The sequence below is a fragment of the Mastacembelus armatus genome, chromosome 21, assembly GCF_900324485.2.
Source record: "Mastacembelus armatus chromosome 21, fMasArm1.2, whole genome shotgun sequence".
In the NCBI taxonomy this organism is placed as follows: domain Eukaryota; kingdom Metazoa; phylum Chordata; class Actinopteri; order Synbranchiformes; family Mastacembelidae; genus Mastacembelus; species Mastacembelus armatus.
Genome location: NC_046653.1, coordinates 22,684,279 through 22,711,335, shown reverse-complemented (window position 1 = coordinate 22,711,335; position 27,057 = coordinate 22,684,279). Strand labels below are relative to the sequence as shown.

Sequence of the window (27,057 nt, the reverse complement as noted above, 5' to 3'; positions counted from 1 at the left end):
ACTTGAGCACTGGAGACTTGAGCGGCGCCTCAGCAGGAACGCTGTCGTCGGCACACTGAGGTGAACATCTGGAACATGCAATATTTGTAGGACTTAAAAGATGCAGCAGAATCAGGTGGAAATTGGGCCAGATAAAAGTGAACAAGCACAAAAGGTGTCGAAGTAGAAACAACTACATGTAATCAAAAAACTAAAAATGACTGGATGTTACTAATATTCTGTTACATGAATCAGCCCCTGATGGTATAAATCATCTTTATGAATCTAGTTTTACGTCTTCAAATGCAGCATATCATGTAACAGGATCATAAACACACATGCTGTGAATATTACTTTGTTCATTACACTATTTAAATGTTTGATTGCACCATGTAGTGCAGATGATTTACATTATGAGTTTATAAATGTGTTTATAAAAAGGAGCTATTGTAAATGGAGCCATCTCCCTTGTACACTCTAAAGGTAGATTTACAATATGTAACTTTTTTATTTTTCATGCCATTAACTCTTTAAATTAACATCTAAGAAGCTTAGTGGTGTTTGGTTTGCTGCATCCCATACCAAATAGAAGAGATAAACAAAAAGCAAAATGCATCATATAGTTATTTTATTGTTTTAAGGGTTTATATTCTACTTTTCCAAAGTGCATTCAGCAACAGGAGAGTATGACGTGTCTGGCTTTGGCCATCTGAATAGAAAATGCATGGGAGGGGAAAAAGAAGGGGATAAATTAACTGTGCAACAACGCCCTTTGACAGGAAAGCTGTCAGAGCTCAGCAGACTCTCCTCTCCCTCTCTCTGATAATGAAGGACCATGAAGAAACTGAACTCTGCTTTCCACAACTCAACATGTCCTGCTGGAAGGCAATGCGTCCTCAGTCTGAGGCCATGCTGGTTTATGTTCTTCTGTCCTTCGTCACTATCATCACTGTGGTTCTTAACCTGCTGGTCATCATCTGTATCTCCCACTTCAGGCAGAGATAAACTTCTCTGCATGTCCTAACAATGTTTATTTGTTAATGTTGTTGTTTTTTCCTTGAAGTTGGCCTTGGCCAGGCAGCAGAATGTGACATTTAGATCACTGCTTTTATCTATTGTTACATCTCCCACATGGAAAATGACAAAAATAACAATACGATACATAACCAGTATTATTAATATTAATATATTTAGGCCTTTGATTTGTTTAAACATTATTTTACAAATGCTTATGCAACACTGTGCTGTATTCAGGCATGTTGTTCATACTCCTAGTATTGCAACTTCAGTGCATTCAGTGTGGATAATCTCTCATTTCAGGCAGCTCCACACCACCACCAACCTTCTCGTCCTCTCTCTGGCTGTCGCAGACTTCCTTGTGGGCTTCCTGCAGATGCCAGTTGAAATCCTGCTCTACAAAGGCTGTTGGACCCTGGGTGACTTTATTTGTGCTGTAAATTTTTTTCTAGGTTCTCACATTATCAATGCTTCAGTCGGAAACATGGTGCTCATAGCAATTGACCGCTATATAGCCATTTGTGACCCAATGTTTTACTCCACTAGAGTCACTCTGAAAAGAGTCAAACTCTGCATTTTCCTGTGTTGGATATTAGCTGCTGTGCAGAGTATCTGGACATTGAGAGACTTTCTCATGCAACCAGACAGATATAATTCCTGTTATGGAGAGTGTGTTGTCATAGTTAACTATGTTGAAGGAGCTTTTGACCTTGTTATCAGCTTTTTTGCTCCCATTACTGTCATCATAGTTTTGTACATCAGGGTGTTTGTGGTGGCTGTGTCTCAGGCTCGTGCAATGCGTTCCCACATTACAGCTGTCACAGTCCAGCGTTCAGAGGCTGTCAAAGTTCAGAAATCTGAGATAAAAGCAGCCAGGACCCTTGGTGTTGTAATTGTTGTGTTTCTTTTGTGTTCCAGTCCATATTATTGTTTAACAGTTGCAGGTGAGAACAATTCAATAGCTGCTTCATCTGCAGCCATTCAAATATGGCTGTTGTACTGTAACTCCTCTCTAAACCCCATCATCTATGCCTTTTTTTACCCCTGGTTCAGAAAATGTATCAAACACATTGTTACACTTCAGATACTGCAGCCTCACTCCAGTGACACCAACATACTGTAGAAATGATATAGTGAGTGAAATTATTTCTGTGGGATGGAAAATTTCCACTCTGACTTTACATCATTAACAATATTTTGTTCATTCAAAAGTGACTACATGTGAATTCTCTTATTGTTTTTTATTAACTGTAATCAAATGGAATCAGGTATTGATAAAGTCTTGAACATATGAAGAAATCAGTAAGGGTGACAGTATCAGTCAAGTCTTCATTACCTGTCCCACATTTTATCACATTATAGACTTTATAAGTATTAAGTGACAAATGTTCTTTTACAGCAGGTTCCTGTGAAATTACATGTTGATATCACAAATTCCACTTATGAGTTGTACCATGATACAAACACAAAATTACAGGAACCTAAAATAACCTAAAATAATATATAATAAAATATGATATTAAAGTGTGTGGTTGACATCAAATCAGTGTCTTGGTAATCTAAGTTTTCTACAGGATATAATGTGTCACCTTGGATTCAAGGTGAAGAAACCTGGCCAAACCAGGTTGACCACACACTAATGAAGAGTCAACAAACAATTGACCTGATAGATGCTGTCATAGTAAACAGAAAAATAGAAGATGCAATGCTTGTAATAAAACATGATTAATACACATGAACACTCAGCTGAATCAGTGCTTTTACACAGTGTGAGATTTTGCTTTGTCAGGGTGTCAGTATATGTATATTCATTAATCTAATAAAATAATGCAGTTCTTTGTGTATTTTTCTGTATAGCACATTATAAAATTATCAACAGGATAAATATTGGCTACATATTGTAACCCCAGACTTTGTGAATTGGGCAGAGCCCTCAGAGTTGTGGCCTGTGTTTGGCCCCACCTCCAAATGCCCCAACCAAGTGACTTTCATCATGTCCCCCTATATGCAACAGCTTGGACAGGATCTCCCTGAAAAACTGGCTTTTTTTTTTTCTCACCCAGTTTATAAGACCAGTGAGACTGAGATGTCTTCATCTAATTCGCAGAGTCTTGTGTTACAATACACAACCTGCAGAACCAGTGTGCACAAGGCTCAAAATACATAGCTACAGTAGAGCCTGGACACCCTGAATGGTAACAACCACCTCATAGTGCCCCCTTTGCTCATTCATATTAAGAGCCAGCTCACTCCCCCTAGAGCACACAAGGTCACGCATCTGCTGTGTTCCAGAAGAGACAGCATCGTGCTCTAGTTCTCTGATAATCCCTTTCTTCTCAACTTCTCAACTCACTGATTTTTTGGAAATTTTGATCAACTTCAATATTCTATGACTATATAGACTCTGAAATAAACTGAAACTTAAAAGTATTTTAGGTATTTTATTTTCTCTGCAAAGAGGTCACTGTCATGGCAGAGTGCTAAAGCAGATTTTTGAAGAGTGTCAGAAAAACAAAGGGCACAATGAGTTTTACACAGTATTATCAGGATGGGGAACGTAGTGGTTAAAGTGAGTTGAGACGTTCTAGACAGAAATGTTAAACTAGAACAAACAGGTGCCATAATAATAATTTGTGCTAAGGACATCTTCATAAAGTTCCTGAACTGCCTAGCATCAGCTGCAGTTCTATGTGTATACTGCTGACAGAAGACCCTAATCGGACAAACCGATTCCCCAGCATTAGCTCACTCTCCATGAGCCAACCAGCTAACTCTTAATCCTTGAGAGAAAATACCAACACGCTAGTCATCCATGAGGCATTAGCCTGGCCAGACTAACTCTTTTGCTCTTCTATACAAGCAATTGGACTGTCTTCGGCTGAGAACAAATTCCAGGAGGTGGGCAGTAGAGACGCTAGTGAATGACTGTTTATGTTGTAAAAACATGAGAATACATGGTATAAAGAGTAAAAAACCAGTTGTAGAAATATTTGCAGACTTGGGTCTAGCATTTGGAAACTTTATGAACGAATCAATGCATATGTGCAAGGCTTGTTTAAATCTGGTTAGAGAACTGGAGCGTAAAGCCCGCCCCATTGCAGATAAACGGCTCATTTGAGCCTGGAGGAAAAGGCCCCCATATGGCAAGGGTTCCAGACGCACATTCTTTTGCTCGTCTCTTCCCTTATGGCTACCAGCACTTGCTACACCTTGGCACTAGACTGCGATACTCTTCTAACAAAGCCAACAAAACCCACAGCCAAAAACAAACTGAGTTGGCGCTCACAAATTTAACCCCCAGGGGTCGATGAACATGCTGACACGTTTTGTGGCATCTTCTCCTGATAACACTGAAAAGAACTTAAATTACTCTGTCAGTTTTGATTGTACAGATAAGAGCAATATGTCATTCAAATCTGTAAAGGGTCTACTTTTATTTGTATACACTCATAATGGCTACAAAACACTGTGCTTTTGTAAAATAAAGAAAGGAGACAGTGTGCGCTCTCTCTTTTCCGTCACCTGTCTTCAAAGACACGTAAATAAAACAACCTGTGTCTCAGTGAATAATTGCCTCAAAAACATGAGAAATACAGTATATGTATAGAAAGCTTGAAATGTCATCTTTTAAACAAAACAATTCAAGTCAAAAACAAATTATCTCTTTTTACGTAATCCATATGAAAGTAAGAAGCTGTACAGTTTCTCCTGCCTCACCTTATTATAGCTAATGTGATCCCGCCTCGCACTGAGCGCACTGTTCATATGGAAAGAATCTGAGAGGAGCCAGGTAATTATGTGCCCCCCCCCCCCGTGTTTGGATGATGGCACGCTATGCGGGTGAAGAAGTGCTTCGAATGGTTCCAGACAGCGACGAAAAGTTTACTTTGAAAAAATGTGACTCAGATGATGAACATTGAATAGCGCAGGATATAATTCCTGATGAGTAATTCCCTGACATTCCTGACTTAAAGGCTCATTATGCAGCTCATTATGCAGGTCTTTGTCTTCTCAGGTAAATCACATAATTATTCATGATCATTCACGCTTTCCTGCATATACCCTTTCTGAACAAAAAGTGTCTTAAAAATTTTAAATCAGTGTATTGTTTTCTGTGAATGAGTGAACAAGACGACTTTCACATCATTGTGAAGCAAACACTTTAGGTTACAAGATGCATTTCTCAAAAGTCTTGTGAACCAATGTTCTGTATGTGTTTTATTGTCTTATTTCTGTGACTACAATATTTAGTTTTTCACTAACCATGCATAAACGCTGTTTTCACAAAAACACAATCATGTATTAACTTGCTGCTCATATATTATTGTAGGCCATTTTGTGCTGATTACAGTGTTATCAGACTTTAGACATTAATATGTTTAAAAGACACTGAAAAAAGTACAAATGTCAGGACATGTCAAAACTTGTCCAGGGCCCCAAAACACCCTCAGACGCCAGAGGGTTAAAATGCTAAATATTAAGGCAAAAGAGTTGAACAGTAAAGAAATTACTAATCTTCCAACCAGCATTACATGCTGCATTCATGCGCTCATTCATGCGCACACACACACACACACATACACACACACACATTTGCACATGGGAGGAGAGAAAGAATAAGGATAAATTAGATGTGTCAGTGAGGTTAGACCAGAAAGCTGTCAGAGCTAAGCAGCCTTTCCTCTCTCTCTGATAATGGAAACCAAAGAAGAAGCTGAATCCTGTTTTCTACAAGTCAACGCCTCATGCAAAAGGACAATATCTGCTCAGTCTGATGGAATGTTTTTTAACAGTCCGCAGTCCATCATCACCGTCCTCACTGTGGTTCTCAACCTGCTGGTCATCATCTCTGTCTCCCACTTCAGGCAGAGATAAACTTCTCTGCATGTTTTAAAAATGTTTATTGTTTATGCTTTAGATTAGAAAATTACTTTGAGTTAACATAATGTCATGTTCATATCTTTGAGGTAAATTATATAATTTTTTAACTGTTACTATATGGTATGTGCTACAGCACAACCACTAACCTTTTTCTCTCTGACATTAATTGAGGATAGGGAATTATTTTCTTGTTTATGTGTTTCATGGGTACAAACACTGTGCTGTATTCAGGCATGTTGTTCATACTCCTAGTATTGCAACTTCAGTGCATTCAGTGTGGATAATCTCTCATTTCAGGCAGCTCCACACCACCACCAACCTTCTCACCCTCTCTCTGGCTGTCGCAGACTTCCTTGTGGGCTTCCTGCAGATGCCAGTTGAAATCCTGCTCTACAAAGGCTGTTGGACCCTGGGTGACTTTATTTGTGCAGTGAAGTTCTTTCTAGGTTCTCACATTATCAGTGCTTCAGTCGGAAACATGGTGCTCATAGCAATTGACCGCTATATAGCCATTTGTGACCAAATGTTTTACTCCACTAAAGTTACTCTGAAACGAATTATATTCTGCATTTGTCTGTGTTGGATTTTATCTGCCCTGCGTAGCATTTCAATATTGGTAGATTTTCTCAGTCAACAATACAGGTATAATTTCTGCAATGGAGAGTGTGTGACTGTCATTCGACTGACTGAAGCAGCTATTGGTTTTTTTGTGAGCTTTTTAGGCCCCATTACTGTCATCATAGTTTTGTACATCAGGGTGTTTGTGGTGGCTGTGTCTCAGGCTCGTGCAATGCGTTCCCACATTACAGCTGTCACAGTCCAGCGTTCAGAGGCTGTCAAAGTTCAGAAATCTGAGATAAAAGCAGCCAGGACCCTTGGTGTTGTAGTTGTTGTGTTTCTTTTGTGCTACACACCTTATTGTTCAATTATTGTTGCTGTTGTGAACACATCAACAGGGGGCTCAACTGCATCACTTCAGTATTGGTTGTTGTATTGCAACTCCTGTCTAAACCCTCTGATCTATGCCTTTTTTTACCCCGGTTCAGAAAATCTATAAAACTCATTATTACACTTAAAATACTGCAACCTGACTCTTGTGACACCAAAATACTGCAGAAATGATGGATGAAGCCAGTTCTTTCTAAATGATTTTATATTGTGCTCAGTGCTCTGAGTTTGCCAATCCTAGTCAGGCTAATTAAATGTAATGATTTCAAAAACACTCCTTGCTGATCAAACACAAAATTCCACATAGTTTTGTCTCTGTCAGACCACCATGCTTTCATTCTTAGTTTACTTCATTAATTTAAGAACAGGTGCTGGTATATTGTTCTTTTGTTTTAGAAATCAATAAACTGGAATCAACAAGTGTATCAAGAACGTACCAAACAATATTATAATATCTGTAATAATCTTCATTGTCCATTCATAATCTCTAAATGTATAGTATAGCATTTCTTCTTCTCTCATTAATTAGAGAATTTTGATATTTAGGGGGTACCTGTGAAATTACATCTGCACCACTTATGCCATTATGAATTTGTGCATATTTTTAAAAAGCAGTTACACAAGCCGTGATCAATAATAATGTTGCTCTATGAATTTGCCATAATTGATTGCGTTTCTATGTGTCTCATTAGTTCATATCAACATATCAACTGGAAAGAAACAGTTTTATCACAGGAAACAGAGACAGTTATTATCATTAAGGTTCAACACATCAGCAAGGGTTTTTTCATTATTCTAGCTAATGAAGCTTTCCCCAGGTTGAAGAATATAATGTCTCTAATATATTCTGAAAGCATAACACCAATAAACACTTGGAGATTTAAAAATAATCATTTTGCTTATATTCATTTAATTTAAAAATGTAATAAAGATGAATGACTCAGGACACACTCTGACTTATTGTAGGACCAGTGTGCATGTCTGTGTGGACTATATTTTATTGCAGCCTGACTCCTGTATGAGCAACATACTGCAGAGATGACGGAGTGAGAGAAATACTTCCTGTGTTTGAAAAAATGACTTTTTTCTTTTTTTAATTTATATAACAGGAGGATTTAAGTAAATATGGACAAAATTTAGTCACTGATTGAACACAAACTGACACACCTTTACACACACACACACACACATATTTGGGGCTGAGAATAGAGAACTGTTGGAATGCTACATGTTACTACATGACCCCAGCGATAGGGATTACATAAAGATTGTAAGACCAGACAGACCAACCTCTGCCCTGCCTGGATTGACTACAAGAAAGCCTACGACTCAATGCCTCACACATGGATCCTGGAATGCCTGGAGCTACACAACATCAATAGGACTCTAAGAACCTTCATATGGAACTCAATGGGACTGTGGAAAAGAACCCTAGTGGCTAACCTCAAGCCAATTGCACAAGTCTCCATCAAGTGCGGCATCTACCAAGGAGATGCTCTGTCCCCGCTGCTGTTCTGCATAGGCCTGAACCCCCTCAGCCAGATCATGACTAAGACTGGCTTTGGATACCGACTACGACATGGAGCAACCATCAGCCATCTCCTGTACATGGATGACATCAAGCTGTATGCCAGGAATGAGCGAGACATTGACTCACTGATCCACAGCACCAGCAACGACATTGGAATGTCATTCGGACTGGACAAGTGTGGTCGAATGATAACAAAGAGAGAGAAGGTTGTCAGGACTGAAGGAGTTAAACTTCCAGAAGGCAGCATAGTGGATGTTGAGGGAAGCTACAAGTACCTTGGAATCCCACAGGAAGCTGCCATAGCCAAATACCTACAGAGAGTAAGGCAAGTCCTAAGAAGTCAGCTAAACGGGAAGAACAAGGTCCAAGCCATCAACACCTACGCCCTGCCGGTCATCAGATACCCCACTGGCATAATAAGCTGGCCAAAAGAGGACATAGAAGCCACTGATGTCAAGACAAGGAAGCTCCTCACAATGCATGGAAGACTTCACCCCAAATCCAACATCCTGAGACTGTACACTAAGAGGAAGGAAGGAGCCCGGGGACTGGTGAGCGTCAGAGCCACCATCCAAGATGAAACAGCAAAGATCCATGAGTACATCAGGAAGATGGCCCCAAGCGATGGAATACTTAGTGAATATCTCAGGCAACAGAAGCCTGATGCAGAGGAAGAGGAGCAAGAACCATCAGGACAAACCCCTGCACGGTATGTACCACCGACAGATACAAGAAAATATCGAAAAGTCCTACCAGTGGCTGGAAAAAGCTGGACTGAAAGACAGAACAGAGGCACTAATCGTAGCAGCACAAGAACAGGCCCCGAGCACAAGATCGATAGAGGCTGGGGTCTACCACACCAGGCAGGACCCCATGACATGGTCAAACCCAGATTAGAGGTGCGTCTGCACACAGTCTCAGGCTGACCCCCTTAATCCGCACTGTCAACAGGCTCTACAACACCTTAACCAATAAGGTTTAATAAAGTTTATCTGAACTTACTTTGTTAAAATACCTGTTAATATACAGTGCAGGGCAGCATGGTGGATTAGTGGTTAGTACTGTTGCCTCACATCAACAAAGGTTCCTGGTTAGAAACCCAGCAGGGACCTTTTCTCCAGGTACTCCGGTTTCCTCCCACAGTCCAAAAACATGTATGTCAGGTTGATTGGTGACTCTAAATTGCCCATAGGAGTGAGTGTGAATGTGTGAGGTTGTTTGTCTCTAATGTGATGGACTGGTGACCTGTCCAGGGTGTACCCCTGACTTTCACCCAAAGAGAGCTGGGATAGGCTCCGGCAGATCCCTGGGACTGTATTTCAGCAACAACAACAAAGAGGTGTTAATCACCAAATGTAAGTTTGTTGAATTCAGTCATCTCAAATACCTGCATTAGCAATATGTCCAGAACATTCTCTCAAAACAACTTTCAGTGTCTACTAAAAAACTCTGCTTTTTATTTACCAGCTAAAAAACCCTGACAGATGTTCTGTACTAAACCACAGCTTGATAAAGAGCAGAAGCTTCAGTAAGTTAGTGTTGACAAGATGTTTTGTTCAGATTTTTTCACATATTGCTCTTTATATATTATCTTGACAAACTACTTGGCAGCAGCAGTCCTTTCCTTTTGTTTAAGAACTCTACAGACATCTCTCATAGTATTTTTGTATCACAGGAGTCAGGCTGCAGTATCTGAAGTGAAACAATGAGTTTAATTGATTTTCTAAACCAGGGGTAGAAAAAGGCATAAATCATTGGGTTTACACAAGAGTTAGAATAAAGTAACCAGACCCCAAACACTGAAAATGTCGCACTGGTTGATGTATCCTGGCCTGTGAGGGAGGGATAAAAATAAGGACAGAAAGACATTAAAAACACAATCACAACAACTCCAAGAGTTTTGGCTGCTTTTCTCTCAGATTTCTTAGTGGTGACACTAACTGATCCTGGGACTGTGACAGCTGCAATGTGGGACCTCATGGCTCGAGCCTGAGACACAGCCACCAGAAACACTCTCATATACAGGACTATGATCACAGTGATGGGGCCAACAAAGGTCACCATGACATCTACAGCTCCTGTTATGAAGTGAATTACAACTATACACTCTCCATAGCAGGAATTATATCTATTAGGATTTTTCAGGAAGTCGTTCAGTATCACACCATTATATAAAACAGAACAGGCCCAACTCAGACAAACACAGACCTTAACTCTTTTTTGTGTGACTTTAGTTGGATAAGACAAAGGGTCACAGATGGCCACATATCGGTCAACTGATATCAGCACCATGTTTCCTACTGAGGCTGTTGTCAGGATAAAGGAGGCATAGTAAAATAGTCCACATATCAAGCTCCCCAAAAACCAGCAGCCCTCTATGAAGAGAATTCGAACCGGCATCAGCAGGAAGCCAACAAGAAAATCTGAGACAGCCAGAGAGAGAAGGAGGAGGTTGGTGGTGGTGTGGAGCTGTCTGGAGAAGAAGAATATCATCAGTGAGCATGTTGTTGTACTAGTTGTGGAAGGATTAAAGTTATTTTTCTGTCACATACAACAGTATATCAAATGGTTTGCTGTTACATATTTAAATACACATGGATAGATGTGCTCATCAAATGACTGACAACCCATGCAGTACATGTACCTGTTTTCTATTATGCACTACTATATCTGTAATACAGGAGAAGGTTAGAAGGTATGCGGCACCTTGAATTTCAACATTCATATCATTAATAGATACAGTGAGTTATTATTATTTTTGGAAGTATGAGTGATAAATAAATGCACAGTCTTATTTATATTCTACGTACAGGTTGTTTTCAATATTAGCTTCTGTAAATGTTACATTTTCATAAAAATTACCACTTATTGTAAAATGAAACATTTGATATGAAGAAATGTAAACATTATTTTAGGTTATGTTGAGAAGTTTATCTTTATACCTGAAGTGGGAGATAGAGATGATGACCAGCAGGTTGAGAACCACAGTGAGAAAAGAGATGCAGGACAGCAGGATGTAGAGGAACATGGTCTCAGCATGATGTTGGAACGGCTTCCTGCAGGAGGTGTTGAGCAGGTGTGCAAAGCAGAGTTCAGCTCCTTCCAGAGTCTCCATAATCTGAGAGAGAAAAGGAGAGAGGCTGTGGAGCTCTGGCAACTTTCTGACCAAACTTCTCATCATGAAGCTGATTTAGTATATCTCGCTCCTCCCTCCTTTCTCACAATGTGATCAGTGATGTAATGATGGAAAAGCTGAATCATGTGCAATGAACTTAGAGACTCCTTAGCATTGTTGTTTTTTAAAAATACTTCTAACAAAATCAATGCAGAAAGATTTCTTACTCCATGTTGCATAGTTCCTTCTTGGCTTTAATGAAACTATTACTCATAAACAGAATGAACGGTATTTTGTACTCCATGCTACATAGTTTATTTTACCTTAAATTTGAATTATTGCCTTACAGCTGCTTGCTCATTGTTATATTAACATCTAAGCACCTGTAAAGTTCAGGTTCTGTTTTATCTGTCATAATCTACTTTGGGTAAGATCCAACCATTTTCCCCCTCTTAATTGGGATTGGGTTGCATTCACTAACGGAGTCCAGATGTCCTTCTACCCAGCGACTATTTCATGCTCTTCCAGAAGGATCCAAGTTGTTCCCAGCCTTGGCGTCTGCCCCAAGGTTTTCTACCAGTTGGACATGCCAGAACTCCAAAACTCCAGAGGAAGTCCTTTTTATTTATTTGTATAGCACCAAATCACAATACAAATCATCTCAAGGCACTTGACAAAAACAAAAAAATCCAACAAAACCCTCAACCAAGTCAACCAGGATGGATTCCAGTCAGATGCCCAAACCATCTGAGCTGGCTCCTTTTCAGTGTGAAGGAGCTGCACTTCTACTCCAATGTCAGAACTCTGCACCCTATCTTTGGATTCCTGGTTCTCTATTGCCTTGTTGTGCTCACCTCTGCTCTCTTGCTTCACTTCTCCAGAGGACTGGTCTGGTTCCTGCTGGTTACTCATCTGACCATTCTTCACCTAGTAATTCACCTGCAGCTTTCTTGCTGCCATCACTTATTATGTTATCTGTATGTTGTCCCTTTCTATGAGCCTTCTGATTACCTGAAGGACCAGCTTGTGGCTCATGAGCTCCTGGAAGAGTTAGCTGAAGTACCTGTGTAGACTAAAGCCTAACAGAACAATGCCGTGGAAGAGATCCAGAGGTATGGGCTCTCACCCCTATTCTTCAGTGTTACCAACCAGCCCTGCTACACAGGCTTCTCAAAGTGTGGAAAAACCTGTGCATCAACTGTGGGAAACCTGGGCGGTTCTTAACAAAAAGCACAGTAAGAGACAGGGTTGAGCTTTGAGGATGTTTGCCATAAAACAACATGGATTCCCTTAACATGGAACATATTCAGAAGTATTCATGTAGCATCAAAATAACAAGAAGACATAATGGTTGTAAGATTTCATCAGTCACATATTACAAGGTGCTAGGAACAAGGTATGAATGCGTTGTGTTTGTGAAGATTCTCAGTCATCCAGGTAACGTTTTCTAGAAGGTGAGTCATGCAAATGGACTTGTTATTGAGTCAACACATCTCACCACTCATCTAAGTGTTTTTTTTCAGTCTGGCCTAAATACTTTATAGACTTTTTGTATAATGACTGCTGGTTGTATTCAAGAGCAAATAATCTAACTATTAGAAACTCACAGTGGCAACTGCCCCCCCCCCCTCTTGCCTTTCTGCCCTTTTTGTTATTCTTCACACCGGCTCCTCATTCCCTGATCAGCCATTGGATGGACATATACAAATTAGATAGATAGATAGATGAATAGATAGATAGATAGATAGATAGATAGATAGATAGATAGATAGATAGATAGATAGATAGATAGATAGATAGATAGATAGATAGATAGATAGATGAATAGATGAGCTGGTGAGGTATTTTTAAAAATATCATATTAGAACATTATTTACAATGTATACCAGTTCTTTTTACTTTGCTCTTTGCCAGATCCCTTTGCAGTCCATACCAGTCACAGCATTTCAGTGGTTCTTTTGTTAAACAAGTTCCTGTTTGTTCAAGCTGTGCTTTGACCTCATGCATGTGTCCAGCCTGCAAGCTGCATTCTTGTCAACGACCATAAGCCTGTTCATATGAGCTCTAATTATAAAAAGTTGCTGTTTTCTGCCTTTTATTCAAGTGCTCTGCATTTGTGCCTGTGTTTGGGTGTGTGGGGGGGGTGTCTTGTTGCCTCACATTTTAAATTAAGAGAAATCCCTGTCCTCCAGTCTATGCACACCTGCAACATGTCATCACTAGAAAATATGTACACCTAGAGGAACTCTGAGAAGCTCTGCTAATCCAATTCACAGACCAGAGTTGAATAGTTGGTCCCTTCTCCTTGATCTGGTGTTTCCTCTTTTGGTATGTCTTTATAAGTACTATATTTTTATGGGGTAGAACATCTTAAAATACAGTACCAAGTCAGAAATAAGATCAAAATTATCAGCCTATTAGTGTAAATATATGATATATTGACATATTTCTTGTTTATGAGACAAGCACTTGAACATAATAAAAGTGGCCTGCAACCACAAAAACGTCCATGTCATGCAGAGTGTCACCACAGCTGTAGGATTGTTAAAATAATGAGAAAGGAGTTTGGTGCACCATGGTTTTCCATAATAAATTACTACTTAGGAAGTAAATCTGTGAGGTTTTTACAGTTGACATTGGGGTAACCAGAGGCATAACGCCCCTTGTTGGCTAGAGGTTATAATACTGCTTTTTACAACTTGTGCAGCTAATTTTTTATCTTTAATATTTCAGACAAAACTGTTTGCACCAATATTTCTGTTCTTCATAAATTTGTGTAATTTAATATTAGGACATAATGTAATATAGTCTTATGCCATGAAACTGCTGTCCTCTGTTTTAGAGTCGTGCCGCCCTTCCTATTTAAATTCAAATGCAGTTAAAGAGAGCTCTGCTTAGCTAACTGAGAAGACTTTGGTTTTTTTAAAAAGTAAAAACATGTAGGTTTACATTATGTTTTTGTTTCTGCACACTATTGAAATGGACAACAAGAAGAATCAACAAAGTACAAAACTCATAAGCAGGAATGGCTGTATGATTGATTTACTGCATTGATTTTTAGATCAGAATTTTGTATCAGGTTGTCAAAAGGATAAAACATTTTCAAGCAGCAGAAATAGTTGGAATCATGAAAAATTCTGCCCACCCAAAACAATGTTTTTCATTATTATGTCTAATTCATTGTAATTCATTTTTTGATACATGCTCCATAGAATATACTTAAATGGGCTAGAAATGGGTTAATGGAAAGGACTAATACATTATTTTTTGCAATATATTAATAAAACTATTATTCAAATCAAATATAATAACTTTGAACAGTGTCGCTGTACAGTTTACAGTCTGCCATTAATTATTAGGATATATTACTATATAACCAAAAAAATCAAATCACTGTTTTAATGCTTAACTCTTCATTGTGAGAGCAGTGTATGACCTTTATTCTATGAATTTCTTCTATTAGCGTGCATCATTTTAAGGGTGTTTGATAAAATTTCAAAAAAATAATTTAAGTGACAAAAATGGTGTGAAATATAATTAAAGGCATTTCATTTATAGCAAAACACTCAATGAAATAGTATTTTAGAAAAATTTAATAGTTTTCAATTACCAAATGTGAGTTTATGACCTCAAAGACTTTTCTCTCATTTAAAACAACTTAGTGACTACTGAAAAGAATCTGCTCTTTGTTTACCAGCTAAAGAACCCTGACAGATGTTCTGTACTAAACCACAGCTTGATAAAGAGCAGAAGCTTCAGTAAGTTAGTGTTGACAATGTGTTTTGTTCAGATTTTTTCATGTTTTGCTGTTTTTATCTTGACAGAAGTTGGCTGAAGCAACAGCAGTTGCACTATACAGACATTTCTATGGTATGTTGGTATCACAGGAGTCAGGCTGCAGTATCTGAAGTGAAATAATGAGTTTAATGGATTTTCTAAACCAGGGGTAGAAAAAGGCATAAATCATTGGGTTTACACAGGAGTTACAATAAAGTAACCAGACCCCAAACACTGAAAATGTCCCACTGGTTGATGTATCCTGGCCTGTGAGGGAGGGAGAAAAATAAGGGCAGAAACACATTAAAAACACCATCACAACAACTCCAAGTGTTTTGGCTGCTTTTCTCTCAGATTTCTTAGTGGTGACACTAACTGATCCTGGGACTGTGACAGCTGCAAGGTGGGACCTCATGGCTCGAGCCTGAGACACAGCCACCAGAAACACTCTCATGTACAGGACTATGATCACAGTGATGGGGCCAACAAAGGTCACCATGACATCTACAGCTCCTGTTGTGGAGCTAACTATATTTACACACTCTCCATAGCAGGAATTATATCTATTAGGATTTTTCAGGAAGTCGTTCAGTATCACACCATTATATAAAACAGAACAGGCCCAACTCAGACAAACACAGACCTTAACTCTTTTTTGTGTGACTTTAGTTGGATAAGACAAAGGGTCACAGATGGCCACATATCGGTCAACTGATATCAGCACCATGTTTCCTACTGAGGCTGTTGTCAGGATAAAGGAGGCATAGTAAAATAGTCCACATATCAAGCTCCCCAAAAACCAGCAGCCCTCTATGAAGAGAATTCGAACCGGCATCAGCAGGAAGCCAACAAGAAAATCTGAGACAGCCAGAGAGAGAAGGAGGAGGTTGGTGGTGGTGTGGAGCTGTCTGGAGAAGAAGAATATCATCAGTGAGCATGTTGTTGTACTAGTTGTGGAAGGATTAAAGTTATTTTTCTGTCACATACAACAGTATATCAAATGGTTTGCTGTTACATATTTAAATACACATGGATAGATGTGCTCATCAAATGACTGACAACCCATGCAGTACATGTACCAGTTTTCTATTATGCACTACTATATCTGTAATACAGGAGAAGGTTAGAAGGTATGCGGCACCTTGAATTTCAACATTCATATCATTAATAGATACAGTGAGTTATTATTATTTTTGGAAGTATGAGTGATAAATAAATGCACAGTCCTATTTATATTCTACGTACAGGTTGTTTTCAATATTAGCTTCTGTAAATGTTACATTTTCATAAAAATCACCACTTATTGTAAAATGAAACATTTGATATGAAGAAATGTAAACATTATTTTAGGTTATGTTGAGAAGTTTATCTTTATACCTGAAGTGGGAGATAGAGATGATGACCAGCAGGTTGAGAACCACAGTGAGAAAAGAGATGCAGGACAGCAGGATGTAGAGGAACATGGTCTCAGCATGATGTTGGAACGGCTTCCTGCAGGAGGTGTTGAGCAGGTGTGCAAAGCAGAGTTCAGCTCCTTCCAGAGTCTCCATAATCTGAGAGAGAAAAGGAGAGAGGCTGTGGAGCTCTGGCAACTTTCTGACCAAACTTCTCATCATGAAGCTGATTTAGTATATCTCGCTCCTCCCTCCTTTCCCACAGTGTGATCAGTGATGTAATAAAGAAGAACATTTATAATTATGTATGACTTGACTCGTGGAATGAACTTAAGAGACTCCTCTAAGTAGTTTATAGACTGCTTGTATAAGGACTGCTGGCTGTATTCACAAAGTAAATAATCTAAGTATTAGAAACTCACAGCAACAAAAGCCCCCTTTTTCTCTTGCTTCTCTCTACACCTGGTTATCATTCCCTGATCAGCCAATAGTCTTAGGCCCCGAGGTTTCTGTTTCGTGTTTGTCTTTTATTTTGGTCAGTTTCCTGCGTTCCAGTTCTGTTTGTGTTAATCCCAGGTAGCTTTGTGCTTCGTGTTCATTAATTAGATTACGTTCACCTGTGTCCTGAGTTCTGTCTATATATGTCCCCGGCTTTCCTTTGTTCCCCGCCGGAGCATTGCTAAAGATAATGCTAACGATTCTGTGGATTACCTTTGTTCAAGGAGTGTGTTAGTTGTTGTTTCCCTGCCTGTTCGTCGAGTGGCGGAGATAATTCATGTTCTGTGCCTGAGCCTGGAGATCCAGGTAATAAACCAGTTTGTGTGCTGCATGTGGGTCCTCACCTCTTCCTTCATCACCGACACCACCACAATATCATAACAGAATGCTCCGGCCACATGCGGACCCAGCGGACACCGACGGGGAAACGTTCGCTCCCTGCTTTTCGGTTCGCCCTCCAGACCTCCGGGGATTATCCGGAAGCGCTGGCTTTGTGCGCTCAGCAGGAGCAGGAGCTTCAACGCTCTTCCGGCAATGCACCGAGGGAGAAGGTTAAGGCAGTGCTGACTGTTTTTCTTTCCCTACACACCTCACTGGAGGTGTTTATAGACCTGCCGACCCCCTTCTCCTTGGCAAGGCAGCTGTGTCTGGACTGGATCCAGCTGCCCGACTCCCGGTCCCCGGCATCCCAGCCACCCAATTCCTGGTTCCCGGCGTCTCAACCGCCAGAGTCTCCAGTCCAGCTGCCTCAGCATCGCCGTCCTGAGAGGAAGGAGCCGGAACCTCAGGGGCCAAACCATCACGTTCCTGAGAGGCACTCCTCTGGCTTTCCTCCGTGACTCTCCACACCGCACCGCCGACCGTCCAGCTATTCACCACCGGTTCCGCAGTCACTGACGCCGGTGGAGGCGCGTGCCATCTGGCGGGAGTTGAAGGCAAAGCCCCTGGCTCCCTGTGATTTGGCTCCCATAGCTGCTGTCCAGTCTGAGTCCCTCCTCGCTGCTGCCCAGCCACCTGAACCTCCAGCCCAGATGCCTCTACGCCGGCGTCACAGCTGCCCTAAAAGGCAGAAGCCAGAGCCTCATTGCGCCGACTAAGACGTCCCCGCTGAGGCTCCGGTCCAGGTTCCACCCCAGCCTCAGTGCGCCGACGAAGACGTCCCCGCTGAGGCCCCTGTCCAGGTTCCACCGCAGCAGCCTGAACCTCAGTGCGCCGACGTCTACGTCCCCTCTGAGGTTCCACCGCAGCAGCCTGAACCTCAGTGCGCTGACGTCCCTGTCCCCGCTGAGGTTCCATCCCAGCTTCCGATGCCTCAGCGCTCCTTCAGTGTGAAAGAGCTGCCCTTCTACTCTGATGTCAGAACTCTGCACCCTATCTTTGGATTCCTGGTTCTCTATTGCCTTGTTGTGCTCACCTCTGCTCTCTTGCTTCACTTCTCCAGAGGACTGGTCTGGTTCCTGCTGGTTACTCATCTGACCATTCTTCACCTAGTAATTCACCTGCAGCTTTCTTGCTGCCATCACTTATTATGTTATCTGTATGTTGTCCCTTTCTATGAACCTTCTGATTACCTGAAGGACCAGCTTGTGGCTCATGAGCTCCTGGAAGAGTTAGCTGAAGTACCTGTGTAGACTAAAGCCTAACAGAACAATGCCGTGGAAGAGATCCAGAGGTATGGGCTCTCACCACTATTCTTCAGTGTTACCAACCAGCCCTGCTACACAGGCTTCTCAAAGTGTGGAAAAACCTGTGCATCAACTGTGGGAAACCTGGGCGGTTCTTAAGGATGTTTGCCATAAAACAACATGGATTCCCTTAACATGGCACATATTAAAAAGTATTCATGTAGCGTCAAAATAACAAGAAGACATAATGGTTGTAAGATTTCATCAGTCACATATTACAAGGTGCTAGGAACAAAGTATGAATAGGTTGTGTTTGTGAAGATTCTCAGTCATCCAGGTAACGTTTTCTAGAAGGTGAGTCATGCAACTGGACTTGTTATTGAGTCAACACATCTCACCACTCATCTAAGTGTTTTTTTAGTCTGGCCTAAATATTTTATAGACTCTTTGTATAATGACTGCTGGTTGTATTCAAGAGCAAATAATCTAACTATTAGAAACTCACAGTGGCAACTGCCCCCCCCCCCCTTCCCTCTCTTGCCTTTCTGCCCTTTTTGTTATTCTTCACACCAGCTCCTCATTCCCTGATCAGCCATTGGATGGACATATACAAATTAGGTAGACAGACAGATAGATAGATGAATAGATGAGCTGGTGAGGTATTTTTAAAAATATCATATTAGAACATTATTTACAATGTATACCAGTTCTTTTTACTTTGCTCGTTGCCAGATCCCTTTGCAGTCCATACCAGTCACAGCATTTCAGTGGTTCTTTTGTTAAACAAGTTCCTGTTTGTTCAAGCTGTGCTTTGACCTCATGCATGTGTCCAGCCTGCAAGCTGCATTCTTGTCCACAACCATAAGCCTGTTCATATGAGCTCTAATTATAAAAAGTTGCTGTTTTCTGCCTTTTCAAGTGCTCTGCATTTGCGCCTGTGTTTGGGTGTGGGGGGGGGGGGGGGGGGTGTCTTGTTGCCTCACATTTTAAATTAAGAGAAATCCCTGTCCTCCAGTCTATGCACACCCACAACATGTCATCACTAGACAATATGTACACCTAGAGGAACTCTGAGAAGCTCTGCTAATCCAATTCACAGACCAGACATGAATAGTTGGTCCTTTGTCCTTGATCTGGTGTTTCCTCTTGTGGTATATGTCTTTATAAGTACTATATTTTTATGGGGTCGAACATCTTAAAATACAGTACCAAGTCAGAAATAAGATCAAAATTATCAGCCTATTAGTGTAAATGTCAGAAGGTGCAGGTGGTGTGGTGTGAAGGAGGAGGGGACGCTGGCGCCTCGAGCGGCTGCGGCTCGGGCTCGGGGAACTCGGGTGGCTGCCCCGTCGGCGGCGGCTGGTCGGGGAACTCAGGTGGCTGCCGCGTCGGCAGTGGATGCTCTGGATGCTCCTGCAGCTCTGGCTCAGGATGCTCTGGTAGCGGTGGCGGCTCTGGAGACTGTGGTGGCTGCTGCCGTGGTGGCTGCCGCTGCGGCAGCAGCTTCGGAGTTTCCGGCCATTCCAGTGGCTCGGATAGCTCTGGAACTGGTGACATCCCTGGAGGCGTTGACCGTGGTAGAGCTGGAGGCTGTGGCGCGGGAGACTGGAGATGTGGGTAGACCAGCAACTGTGGCCGCAGCTGCTGCTGGGGAGGATCTGGCAGGCGAGACGGCTGGGCTGGAGACGACTGGGCTGGAGACGGCTGGGCTGGAGACGGCTGGGCTGGAGACGGCTGGGCTGGACATTGCCTCGCGAGAGGGATAGCTCAGGAAGCTCCGGGGGTCCGGCCGGGTGCTGCTGCTGCTGGACCTGTGGCAGCGGTGGCGGACCTGGAAGCCCTGGTTCGGGTTCTGGTCCCGCCGGAATGGACTTAGGGGCTGCAGCCGGTGACTGAGCCTCGGCGCGGGCAACTTCACCGCAACGCCGAGGGACGGGAACAGGCTGGACAGGTACAGGCTGGACGGGAACAGGCTGGGCGGGAACAGGCTCACACTCAGGTTCCAGGGGCAGCACTGGGGTTTCCGTGGGGACGCCGGGAGTGGGCTGCTGCGGTGGCTCGGGAAGCTCTGGCTGCTGCGGCTGCTGCGGCTCGGGAAGCCCTGGCTGCTGCGGCTGCTGCGGCTCGGGAAGCTCTGGCTGCTGCGGCTGCTGCGGCTGCTGCGGCTGCTGCAGCTCCGGAAGCTCTGGCTGCTGCTGCGGCTCGGGAAAATGGGGTGGAACCTCAGCGAGGACGGCCTCGTTGGCACGCTGAGACTCGGAATCCTGGACGGAGACCTCAGCGGGGACGTCTTTGTCGGCATACTGAAGGTCTGCAACTTGGGAAGGGCCCTCAGTGAGGATGCCTTCGTCGGCACACTGAGGGCTCGGAGGAAGGAACCTGGGAGACCTGGGAGACTTGGGAGACTTGGCTGGGCCCTCAGTAGGGACGCTGACGTCGGCACGCTGAGGGCCCGGGAGACCCGGGAGAGGGGAGAGGGAAACCTCAGCGGGGACGCTATGGTCGGCGCACTGAGGTTGCAGGACCCTAGAGGAACCCGCAGCATGGACGCTGTCGTCGGCACACTGGGAATATAGGGCCCTCGTAGCTGCTGTCGATCGGGCAGCTCTGGATACTCGGTGAACTCGGGATGCTCGGAAAACTCGGGATGCTCGGAAAACTCAGGATACTGCGGCGGAACCTCAGCGGGGACGCTATCGTCAGCGCACTGAGGGGGCAGGACCCTAAAGGGACCCACAGCGGGGACGCTATCGTCGGCGCACTGTGGGAATAGGATCCTGGGCTAAACCCCCGCGGGGACGCTGTCGTCGGCACACAGGGGTTCTGGTTGCTGCTGCCACGATGAGGTGGCGGCTGGGGACTCCAGCGGCAAGAGGAGACGGGGCTCGGGTTGCCGAACTGGAGAAACTGCCCCCCTTCTCTGACGCCGCCGCTGTCGGCGACTTCTTAGAACGGTGGACTCGGGCTGGGCAGGGACAAGGAGGGGCTCGGGCTGCTGGGACGCCGAGAGCGGGAGCCGGGGAGGAGAGGATGCAGACGACCAGGACACCAGCCGCTCTAACACTCCGGCCAGGGCTTCGGGACGTGGTGATGCTGGGGTCAGGAGAGCCTGCACAACGGGCTGAAGCAGGGCTTGGGAGGCTTGCCTAGCCTCGGAGAAAGTAAACCGGCCACCCAGGCACGTCTCAAACAAGGTACGGAGGGTGGAAAAAAGAGTGATTAAGATATCAGACCGACCTTTTGATACATAGCCTGGGGGGGGGTCGGATGCTCTCCTCCAGCCGGGAACACATGGCGAGGACCGCCGGGTAATCGTTGGCGGTAATTAACACATCTCTCAAGGCGCGGAGGAGCACCGCAATGAACACCTCCTCCCGCGCCGTTCCATTGTCCGCTGGGTCCGTGTGTGGTCGGAGCATTCTGTCACAAGGTGCAGGTAGTGTGGTGTGAAGGAGGAGAGGTAGGACCCAAGTGCAGGACAAGCTGGATCTTTATTACCAGGTTCAGGCAAGAAACATAATCTCCGCCACTCGGTGGGCAGGCAGGCAAACAAAACAACTAGAACGCCACTCGGCAAAACAAACAGGCAGAAACGCAACACGATCCAACTCGCTTCTCTGTCAGCCAATGCTCCGACAGAGAACAAAGGAAACGAAGGGTATAAATAGGAAGAACTCAAATGGTGATTAAACACAGGTGACATAACGAGGACAGGTGAAACTCATGAACACAAATTACAACATAAAGCTGCCGGTGACCAGTGCGAGGAGAAAAGGAAGTCACAACAAACTAAAGGTCCTCAGGCAGGAAGTCCCCAGAGGGACTCATGACAGTAAATATATGATATATTGACATATTTCTTAATTATGAGACAAGCACTTAAACATAATAAAAGTGGCCTGCAACCACAAAAACGTCCATGTCATGCAGAGCGTCACCACAGCTGTAGGATTGTTAAAATAATGAGAAAGGAGTTTGGTGCACCATCTACAGTATACCATGGTATAGATGGTGCACCATGGTTTTCCATAATAAATTACTACTTAGGAAGTAAATCTGTGAGGTTTTTACAGTTGACATTGGGGTAACCAGAGGCATAACGCCCCTTGTTGGCTAAAGGTTATAATACTGCTTTTTACAACTTGTGCAGCTAATTTTTTATCTTTAATATTTCAGACAAAACTGTTTGCACCAATATTTCTGTTCTTCATAAATTTGTGTAATTTAATATTAGGACATAATGTAATATAGTCTTATGCCATGAAACTGCTGTCCTCTGTTTTAGAGTCGTGCCGCCCTTCCTATTTAAATTCAAATGCAGTTAAAGAGAGCTCTGCTTAGCTAACTGAGAAGACTTTGGTTTTTTTAAAAAGTAAAAACATGTAGGTTTACATTATGTTTTTGTTTCTGCACACTATTGAAATGGACAACAAGAAGAATCAACAAAGTACAAAACTCATAAGCAGGAATGGCTGTATGATTGATTTACTGCATTGATTTTTAGATCAGAATTTTGTATCAGGTTGTCAAAAGGATAAAACATTTTCAAGCAGCAGAAATAGTTGGAATCATGAAAAATTCTGCCCACCCAAAACAATGTTTTTCATTATTATGTCTAATTCATTGTAATTCATTTTTTGATACATGCTCCATAGAATATACTTAAATGGGCTAGAAATGGGTTAATGGAAAGGACTAATACATTATTTTTTGCAATATATTAATAAAACTATTATTCAAATCAAATATAATAACTTTGAACAGTGTCGCTGTACAGTTTACAGTCTGCCATTAATTATTAGGATATATTACTATATAACCAAAAAAATCAAATCACTGTTTTAATGCTTAACTCTTCATTGTGAGAGCAGTGTATGACCTTTATTCTATGAATTTCTTCTATTAGCGTGCATCATTTTAAGGGTGTTTGGTAAAATTTCAAAAAAATAATTTAAGTGACAAAAATGGTGTGAAATATAATTAAAGGCATTTCATTTATAGCAAAACACTCAATGAAATTGTATTTTAGAAAAATTTAATAGTTTTCAATTACCAAATGTGAGTTTATGACCTCAAAGACTTTTCTCTCATTTAAAACAACTTAGTGACTACTGAAAAGAATCTGCTCTTTGTTTACCAGCTAAAGAACCCTGACAGATGTTCTGTACTAAACCACAGCTTGATAAAGAGCAGAAGCTTCAGTAAGTTAGTGTTGACAATGTGTTTTGTTCAGATTTTTTCATGTTTTGCTGTATATATCTTGACAGAAGTTGGCTGAAGCAACAGCAGTTGCACTATACAGACATTGCTATGGTATGTTGGTATCACAGGAGTCAGGCTGCAGTATCTGAAGTGAAATAATGAGTTTAATGGATTTTCTAAACCAGGGGTAGAAAAAGGCATAAATCATTGGGTTTACACAGGAGTTACAATAAAGTAACCAGACCCCAAACACTGAAAATGTCGCACTGCTTGATGTATCCTGGCCTGTGAGGGAGGGAGAAAAATAAGGGCAGAAACACATTAAAAACACCATCACAACAACTCCAAGTGTTTTGGCTGCTTTTCTCTCAGATTTCTTAGTGGTGACACTAACTGATCCTGGGGCTGTGACAGCCGCAATGTGAGACCTCATGGCTCGAGCCTGAGACACAGCCACCAGAAACACTCTCATGTACAGGACTATGATCACAGTGATGGGGCCAACAAAGGTCACCATGACATCTACAGCTCCTGTTGTGGAGCTAACTATACTTACACACTCTCCATAGCAGGAATTATATTTGTCAGGATTTTTCAGGAAGTCGTTCAGTATCACACCATTATATAAAACAGAACATGCCCAACTCAGACAAACACAGACCTTAACTCTTTTTTGTGTGACTTTAGTTGGATAAGACAAAGGGTCACAGATGGCCACATATCGGTCAACTGATATCAGCACCATGTTTCCTACTGAGGCTGTTGTCAGGATAAAGGAGGCATAGTAAAATAGTCCACATATCAAGCTCCCCAAAAACCAGCAGCCCTTTATAAGGAGAATTCGAACCGGCATCAGCAGGACGCCAACAAGAAAATCTGAGACAGCCAGAGAGAGAAGGAGGAGGTTGGTGGTGGTGTGGAGCTGTCTGGAGAAGAAGAATATCATCAGTGAGCATGTTGTTGTACTAGTTGTGGAAGGATTAAAGTTATTTTTCTGCCACATACAAGGGTATGACAAAACAAAAATATATAGGTATATGAAGATACAATACATTATAGAAAACACTAATATTTTTAAATAGGTATGTCATGTTCAATGGCCTGGACATAACAATACGTGCAATAATAAATTTCTACTGTATCTCTTTAGTACAACTGAAGGTAAGAGTGTATTCAGCAGTTTAAATGTAGACATTAAGGTGATTAATACATTGATTAATTGCAGTGGTGTAATGTTATTAAAATGTTTCATTTTTATAAATAGTATATAACACTGACACTATTGTTCAAAAGCCAATGCCTGTAAAATGAAACATTTGATATGAAGAAATTTAAACATTATTTTAGGTTATATTGAAAAGTTTATCTTTATACCTGAAGTGGGAGATAGAGATGATGACCAGCAGGTTGAGAACCACAGTGAGAAAAGAAATGCAGGACAGCAGGATGTATAGGATTATGGTCTCAGCAGGATGTTGGAACAGCTTCCTGCAGGAGGTGTTGAGCAGGTGTGGAAAGCAGAGTTCAGCTCCTTCCAGAGTCTCCATAATCTGAGAGAGAAAAGGGGAGAGGCTGTGGAGCTCTGGCAACTTTCTGACCAAACTTCTCATCATGAAGCTGATTTAGTATATCTCGCTCCTCCCTCCTTTCCCACAATGTGATCAGTGATGTAATGATGGAAAAGCTGAATCATGTGCAATGAACTTAGAGACTCCTCTAAGTAGTTTATAGACTGTTTGTATAAGGACTGCTGGCTGTATTCACAAAGTAAATAATCTAAGTATTAGAAACTCACAGCAACAAAAGCCCCCTCTTTCTCTTGCCTCTCTCTACACCTGGTTCTCATTCCCTGATCAGCTGAAAGATAGATAGATAGATAGATAGATAGATAGATAGATAGATAGATAGATAGATAGATAGATAGGTAGGTAGGTAGGTAGGTAGGTAGGTAGGTAGGTAGATAGATAGATAGATAGATAGATAGATAGATAGATAGATAGATAGATAGATAGATAGATAGATAGATAGATAGATTTCTACTTAGCTCTTTGCCAGATCCCTTTGCAGTATTATACACAGCAAGAGCAAGGGCACCATGCCATCACCCCAGCCAAGCCAAGCCAAGCGGGTATAGAAAATGGATGGATGGATGGTTGTTTTAGGAGGGCGGAACCTAACGTACGCTGTGGAAAACATGGCTGCCATTGCAGCTACAATGACTGTGAGCCAGGAGACTCACAGAAGGCTTGCCTGCTTTGTTACCAAAATAGAGATTGTTTGGTGGCTCAGGCCTCATGCTGGATAACATGGACGCCTGCTAGCATGCAAGCTCTTTGGCCTAGTTCATGGTTTTCCAAGATGTTGTGAATGCTGGTTGGTGTATATGGTTCCCCTGGTAGCATTTGAGTGAGCATGGCATGCTGTTAGCACAGAAGCCCTGTGATTCTTTGGTGTGGTGGGTGACTGAGGCAGCTAGAGACCTGCTCTGAAAGACCAAGGTTCATCAGCTTGGGGAACTGGATCTCTGGTAGAGTTCTAAGCAGCACAGGGGCTCCACAGGGGATTGGGTTGGCTCCATTCCTGTACACACCGGACACAGCAGACTTCATGCACAGTTCTGACTGTTTCCATATTCTGAAGTATTCTGATTATACTGTGATTGATGTATATATCAGGAATGTACATCATAATATACATTTCCATTTACTGTTATTGTGTTTTGATTTATCAAACAACCACTTTTCCATCTCACTACTTTTTCTTGTGGAAATTCAAATGTATGGAAACCCAGTGATATACAAAAGGTGATATACACAAGGCATTAACAGTGACAGCTTTTGTTGTCTTTTCAGTTCTTCCAGTTTTTCATTTACTGCCACTTACTGTCACCAGTTATCAGGTAAAGCCAGAACAAGCACAAGGACCCATGCCCTCAAAAAGCCATAGTGACATAATTCAAACCCACATAGTTTCATTATTCACTGCTTCAGCTTAGCATCATATTTCATTATTGTCTTTGAGTACATTACCTCACTCTGACCCTTATTGCATTGTGGCCTATTCATGTGCTGGAAGAATAACAGGAGACTT

The 27,057-nt window shown here is 42.2% G+C and overlaps 5 protein-coding genes across 5 annotated transcripts; 2 read left to right on the top strand and 3 right to left on the bottom strand.

Annotated features, from left to right (window-relative positions):
• Positions 1-804: 804 nt before the first annotated feature.
• Positions 805-2,119, top strand: LOC113123136 (trace amine-associated receptor 13c-like). Its single transcript, XM_026294961.1, has 2 exons — positions 805-974; positions 1,300-2,119. Exons 1-2 carry the CDS (start codon positions 805-807, stop codon positions 2,117-2,119), a joined length of 990 nt encoding a protein of 329 aa, XP_026150746.1.
• A 3,656-nt stretch (positions 2,120-5,775) lies between these two features.
• Positions 5,776-6,934, top strand: LOC113123931 (trace amine-associated receptor 1-like). Its single transcript, XM_026296326.1, has 2 exons — positions 5,776-5,861; positions 6,175-6,934. Exons 1-2 carry the CDS (start codon positions 5,776-5,778, stop codon positions 6,932-6,934), a joined length of 846 nt encoding a protein of 281 aa, XP_026152111.1.
• Positions 6,935-10,009: 3,075 nt separating this feature from the next.
• LOC113123752 (trace amine-associated receptor 13c-like) lies at positions 10,010-11,471 on the bottom strand. The gene is made up of 2 exons (XM_026296009.1): positions 11,299-11,471; positions 10,010-10,829 (listed from the first exon to the last, which is right to left on the bottom strand). Exons 1-2 carry the CDS (start codon positions 11,469-11,471, stop codon positions 10,010-10,012), a joined length of 993 nt encoding a protein of 330 aa, XP_026151794.1.
• Positions 11,472-15,336: 3,865 nt separating this feature from the next.
• LOC113123135 (trace amine-associated receptor 13c-like) lies at positions 15,337-16,798 on the bottom strand. The gene is made up of 2 exons (XM_026294960.1): positions 16,626-16,798; positions 15,337-16,156 (listed from the first exon to the last, which is right to left on the bottom strand). The coding sequence occupies exons 1-2, from the start codon at positions 16,796-16,798 to the stop codon at positions 15,337-15,339; spliced, it is 993 nt and encodes a 330-aa protein (XP_026150745.1).
• Positions 16,799-24,073: 7,275 nt separating this feature from the next.
• Positions 24,074-25,514, bottom strand: LOC113123134 (trace amine-associated receptor 13c-like). The gene is made up of 2 exons (XM_026294959.1): positions 25,342-25,514; positions 24,074-24,893 (listed from the first exon to the last, which is right to left on the bottom strand). Exons 1-2 carry the CDS (start codon positions 25,512-25,514, stop codon positions 24,074-24,076), a joined length of 993 nt encoding a protein of 330 aa, XP_026150744.1.
• Between the last annotated feature and the right edge of the window lie 1,543 nt (positions 25,515-27,057).

Bases quoted from the DNA above. Each gene is read 5' to 3' on its own strand.
- LOC113123136 (XM_026294961.1), top strand. From the start codon at position 805: ATGAAGGACCATGAAGAAACTGAACTCTGCTTTCCACAACTCAACATG. The intron at 975-1,299 runs GCAGAGATAAAC...CTCTCATTTCAG, and splicing joins ATCTGTATCTCCCACTTCAG to GCAGCTCCACACCACCACCA.
- LOC113123931 (XM_026296326.1), top strand. From the start codon at position 5,776: ATGTTTTTTAACAGTCCGCAGTCCATCATCACCGTCCTCACTGTGGTT. The intron at 5,862-6,174 runs GCAGAGATAAAC...CTCTCATTTCAG, and splicing joins ATCTCTGTCTCCCACTTCAG to GCAGCTCCACACCACCACCA.
- LOC113123752 (XM_026296009.1), bottom strand. From the start codon at position 11,471: ATGGAGACTCTGGAAGGAGCTGAACTCTGCTTTGCACACCTGCTCAAC. The intron at 10,830-11,298 runs GTATAAAGATAA...CTTCTTCTCCAG, and splicing joins ATCTCTATCTCCCACTTCAG to ACAGCTCCACACCACCACCA.
- LOC113123135 (XM_026294960.1), bottom strand. From the start codon at position 16,798: ATGGAGACTCTGGAAGGAGCTGAACTCTGCTTTGCACACCTGCTCAAC. The intron at 16,157-16,625 runs GTATAAAGATAA...CTTCTTCTCCAG, and splicing joins ATCTCTATCTCCCACTTCAG to ACAGCTCCACACCACCACCA.
- LOC113123134 (XM_026294959.1), bottom strand. From the start codon at position 25,514: ATGGAGACTCTGGAAGGAGCTGAACTCTGCTTTCCACACCTGCTCAAC. The intron at 24,894-25,341 runs GTATAAAGATAA...CTTCTTCTCCAG, and splicing joins ATCTCTATCTCCCACTTCAG to ACAGCTCCACACCACCACCA.